Consider the following 5,133-nt stretch of genomic DNA (forward strand, 5'->3'; position numbering starts at 1 on the left):
CCTAGGAAATTATCGAATTATTTCAAAAGCTCATTATAAAAATGGTCTATTAAAAGTCTGGCTATTGTGCATCTACGTTGAACGGCTGTTTTCCCCCCCCCCCCGTGGCTGCCGCAAATTGGCAGTTGAATCGAAATCTCAAACTGTGATCGCCCATCTTCTGGCATTTAAGGCTTTCGTTTTAACTAACTCCCCTCCTACAATTTTATCAGATTGATTAATTGTATCACTTGTAGCTCGTAATCTAACCATCTTCGATCAATTGGCTATTTGTGAGACTGTACATTTATAGCCTGCCCTTGACGACAATGGCGAATTCCGCCGGATTTGCCATACAACAATACGTTCTATCTCAGTGTACAGTCCCACCTGAACACGTCTCCACAACTTTCAGTGATACATGTCCAATCTCAATGAAACTTCACACCGTTGGATAACAGGTTCTGCCCTGAACACGTCTACCATGACAATAATCAATATAACGTGATAGCGCCACCTACTGGCACAGAAGTACGCTGCGTGGCATCTGACTATTACTGAAATTTCTAATGTTTTGGTCGCCACGTGACCACGAGCACGTGACCGCCTGCGGCCGCAGCACGCCCCAAGTTGCGTGGAGTGCGAGGTCCCGCCCAACGCTGCTTGCAGCTTTAATTTAAATTAGTGAGCCAGCTCACTGGTCTCATGACTCTTTTCCACTTGTGCTACTGTTACATTACATCATAATGGTTGTCACCAAAGTAAAACAGTAAGTAAAACACAATGCCCAGAAGACATGTTTGTTGCCTTCTGCTTGTGATACCATTTCCCACACTCTCAGTAAGATTGCTTATGACAATGATTTCAAGAAACTAACTCGTTTGTGTTAGGAGTAGCAGAATGTACCTTGATGCTAACACAAAGGAGAAACCAAAGCAAGAAAGTGTAATAAAGGACCACACTAACCTCAGGGCCAGAGACTCTGGAGAGGCCACTTTCACTGTCTCCCTCTGAGAAAGAGCCTGATTCGTCGCTGGAGTTGCCACCACTGGCACCGAATCCCCGTTCATTTTTGATCTTGGTGCAACCCTGAGAGAAGACCACCTCTCCGCTGTGGGGGTTCCTCTGCTCCATTACCCCAGCCAAGCAGTGAGACAGTCCAGAGGTGGAGCCTGAGTGCGGGGATGAGGAGAAGTCAAAGTGGGGAAGGCTGGAAGGTGAGCTACCACTGCCTGTGTCCTCTGGGTAAGAGAATGAGGACCGGGAGCTGGAAGTCTGGGTTCGGGGCTCAGAAGGAGGAGGGGAGTGGGCTGATGTCTTGATGGGAATAGGGCAGCTGGTGGTGAGGCATGACCGGCCGGAAGAAGGAGCTTCTACCTGCATCAGGGTTGAGACTTTTTCTCTGAACTTGTCATCCATGTAAGAATGGGCCAACATTTGTCGCTCACCAGCTGCTGAAGAGAAAATGACACTGCATCTGTCTAGCTCCCCTTCATGTTTAGAGGATGAGGCGTTGGACACTGGCCTTTCCATGTTCTTGCCAATGCCAGTCAGCGCTGCTGGTATTACATCTGTAATGCCGGTCTTGAGGTCCACTTGACCCAGAGATTCCCTCTTATCCCTCTGCCTGTCTTTGACCAGTTCCCTGTAGTGGTTGAGGGACAGTCTGTTGGTGAGTAGCTGCTGGATGGTGGTGCTGGGCACGCCATTGAGATCCAGGCCACCTCTCTGGAGGTAGGAACGCAGGCAAGAAGAGGGTGAACCTCTGCTCGGAGAGTGCTCGGCTGCTACTGGAACCCCTTCTACCTCCAGCTCCATCTCCAGTACCTCCTCAGTACATAATTCTGGGTTGCAACCGCTCTTTTCGTCTCCTTCTTCCTCGAACACAAATTGTTCCTCTTTGATCCTGGAGGGTGTAAGGAGAGTTTGATGAGCAGCACTGGTGTCTGTGAGCTGTGAGCTCACAGGGCTGACTGAGGTATGGTTGGCCAAAATGACATCATCACTGCCATGATAGTTTTCTCCATTGTGCTTGCTGTCACAGATCTGGTACTGATATTTCCTGTACTTGGGACATTGAGAAAGGTCAACGGGAGGTGACGCGGTGCTTGCTACATGATTGGTCTGCTGCCTCATCTCTGTAGAATGATCCAAGGATATTGCCTCCGAAAAGACTGTGTCCTCGGCCGTGATGTCGTCATCATATTCCACCTTGCTATTACTGGCATGTTGGTCATCATTCTGTAGCTGGGCTTGAAGGAACCGGAAGCAAGAGTCCTCCAAATTGTGAACACCCAGGAAGTCAGCGCACAGGATGACCTCGTGGATGTTTTCCCGACTTAAAACCAGCTTGGCTGTGTATGCAAACTGGAGCAGTGGAGCAAAACCCTTAGCTGTCACCTGTAGAGGAGAGTAAAGAAGAAATTTGTGTGACATGAAAGAATGGTTTTACTGTCAGTGCCTTAAGCATCCATTTCCAAGTGAGCAAATGTTACATCAAAAAGATTCCTATTTTGTTCGAATAAAGGCATAGGCAATGATAATATTTGTTGTGCACCAAGTCAAAAAGGTTGTGTTGGCCTATCTCCACCATTGCATTTTATTGCTTCCTATACAGATCAGAGAGCAGAGCAGTACTGTCAAAATTGTAAACAGGTCTACCTAGCAGTTTCTAACTACTCCAGGGAAATCAAATCCAGGGTGTGCCTGGGGGTCATTCTGCTGTAAAAAAGTGCATTTTTACGCTTTAGGTATTTTGTCGTTGCTAATACAGGCCAGGGGAAAACATCAAGGGGGTTGAAATTACCTCTAGCCTATACTACAACAATCCACATGGTAAATTTACATAATGTATATTTCCACACCACTAATTCCATCAGAACAACAGAGTCAGACTCACCAGTCTGATGCTCTGAGTTTCTCTCTTTTACAGACACAATGTTTTTGTTATTTATTCCAGCTGCCGAACTTCTAATCAGTGTTGCGCTACCATCAACAAAACGCAAAACTTTGTACTGGGTTTCTTTACTTTAAAAGGTAACTTATAAAGACACTGCAAGATTCTGGAGGGAATGTTGATTTTCATTCATGGTAGCTCAACATTGTTATGGGAAAAAAGACAATGTCTGACTCACTGTACTGATGGAATTAGTGCTGAGGAAATGGACATTATAAATAACCGAGAGAGAGAGAGAGAGAGAGAGAGAGAGAGAGACAGACAGACAGACAGATGTACAGCAACAACAGTAGCAACAACTACATTAATAGTTGATGATCGCTGACCGACCACTCCAGAACAAGCCGATGCGGAAAGCAGCAACGATGGGGGACATCGACGCAGCGACAACAGTAACTGTAGCAACTAGGTAAGTCACTCTACATAATCCAACTAACTAAGTAATACCACCACAACGGTAAATGCCACTCAGTGCTGTTAGCAATGGTCAGTTCAACGCAGTCACAAGCACAGAGACTCCCGGGGAAGAAGTGAAGTTGAGGGTGACTACTTAATGGGACATCATGCGAGTGCAGAAAGCCAGAGAGAGAGGAAGAGAGGACTCAGCGCGTGGCACGCATGGCCGATCCCCCATAGTCTACGCCTACCTAAGAGCGCCGCGAACTAACTAAGGGACCTGCGCTTCAGCGCTCCATCTGATCCACGCCCTAGAGACACCCTATACAAGGCATCCCTTATCACAAGAGCGAATCGTCCCTTAACCTACTCTCTCCAATGTGGCAGAGGGTGTCTGCCTCCCGAACCACCAACTTGGAAGCTGGTTCGCACAGGAGAGGAGCTTGGTGAACTGAGGCTCTGGCTTCCTGTTCACTTTTTAGGCACTGACTCACGGCCACCACCAACTGAAACGCCTGGCATTCCAGAGAACGCAGTGTGTCTAGAGGGGTTAATCAGGTGTACTATGAGCTCTTCAAGATAAAGAAGGGGCCTGACCATCGAAGAGCTTTATAGGTGACCGGAGCGAGATATAATTTTTAAATTCTATTCTACCAATTTAACAGGGACCCATTGCAGAGAAGCCTAGACAGGGAGAGGATGTGCATCGTCGTTTTCCGTAGCTTCATCTGTCAGCCTATGCGTCGCGTGCAAGCATTTTGAATTGAAGCTTGGCGCACACGCTCTCTAGGATGGACTTACTGAATAACCCCTGATAACGGCCATCCAAGAGTGGTGCGATTGTCGTAGACACTAAAATGATGCGCACCTTGGAGTTCTTTTCTGATCTGTCTGCTGACAGGGATGTGTCTAATTCTTTGTAATGCACTTCCTAAATAGCGTCAGAAGGCAGCCTCCTAGCAGAGGTCTGCCTTTACTGCTGGGAATCTAAATGACAAAGTCATGATCAAAAGATGAAGCTCCAAGCTATTTCCTGAACAGTCCGGCACTAGAGGCCGCAATGGGGGTTAAAGACCTGCCCATCCTAGGACCGCCTATCTACCTATCCCCGTTTAGACAGCTGAGTTATCTGAGTTCTTTGGGGCCAACACGTATAGAGAAATTCTCGTTTAAAATATATATATCTAGAGAGTCTCGATAACACATCAGAAAGATTGCAGCATCATCCAGGATTGTTATGTCCTTCACCAGACATGTATTGTGTACATCTTAAATAATAATCTGATTATCTTCATTGGGCTCGTGATCGACCTAGATATAACTGCGTATCATCCTGCGATAGCCAAATGCGAACGATTAATGGAGTTGATTCCTAGACTAGAGGCCTGTGCAGATATGTTCACTGGATGTCCTGATTCGACTTTCGAATCTAACGAAATGTATCCGAATAGTCAGCGATGTCCGATTCGGATTCTCGATGCACCGGCCGCCGCCCTCCCGCGGGGAGGGTCACGATGCATCACGATGCTCAAATACACTTTTTCTATCTCAAGACCATGATAGGATCATTTTACGAACTACAATACCCCCCCCTCGTTGCACTTAAGAATACCTCGTCACCGTCGCACCCAGCGCTTCCAACTACTAACTACAGTTTTCGTAGTTACTTACTTCCTATGGTTTTGGTTTTCACATCCAACAAATACACAGTAGTAAACGACTACCCGTCCAACCGCGTACAGACCTATAAACCGATCTTTTCTTATTTAACCAAGTCTGACCACACAGACAGCACACACACA

At 46.8% G+C, this 5,133-nt stretch overlaps 1 protein-coding gene across 1 annotated transcript in view; it reads right to left on the reverse strand.

Moving 5' to 3' along the window:
• Positions 1 to 5,133, reverse strand: part of LOC118336707 (transcription regulator protein BACH2-like) — a 20,006-nt gene that overhangs the window by 9,541 nt on the left and 5,332 nt on the right. The window contains exon 2 of the mRNA XM_035673385.1: positions 946 to 2,379. Coding sequence (XP_035529278.1) covers positions 946 to 2,379 — 1,434 coding nt within the window. The remainder of the gene's footprint in view (positions 1 to 945; positions 2,380 to 5,133) is intronic.

Source organism: Morone saxatilis, unplaced genomic scaffold (assembly GCF_004916995.1).
Source record: "Morone saxatilis isolate NCDOM2014 unplaced genomic scaffold, NCSU_SB_2.0 Contig3, whole genome shotgun sequence".
NCBI lineage: Eukaryota > Metazoa > Chordata > Actinopteri > Moronidae > Morone > Morone saxatilis.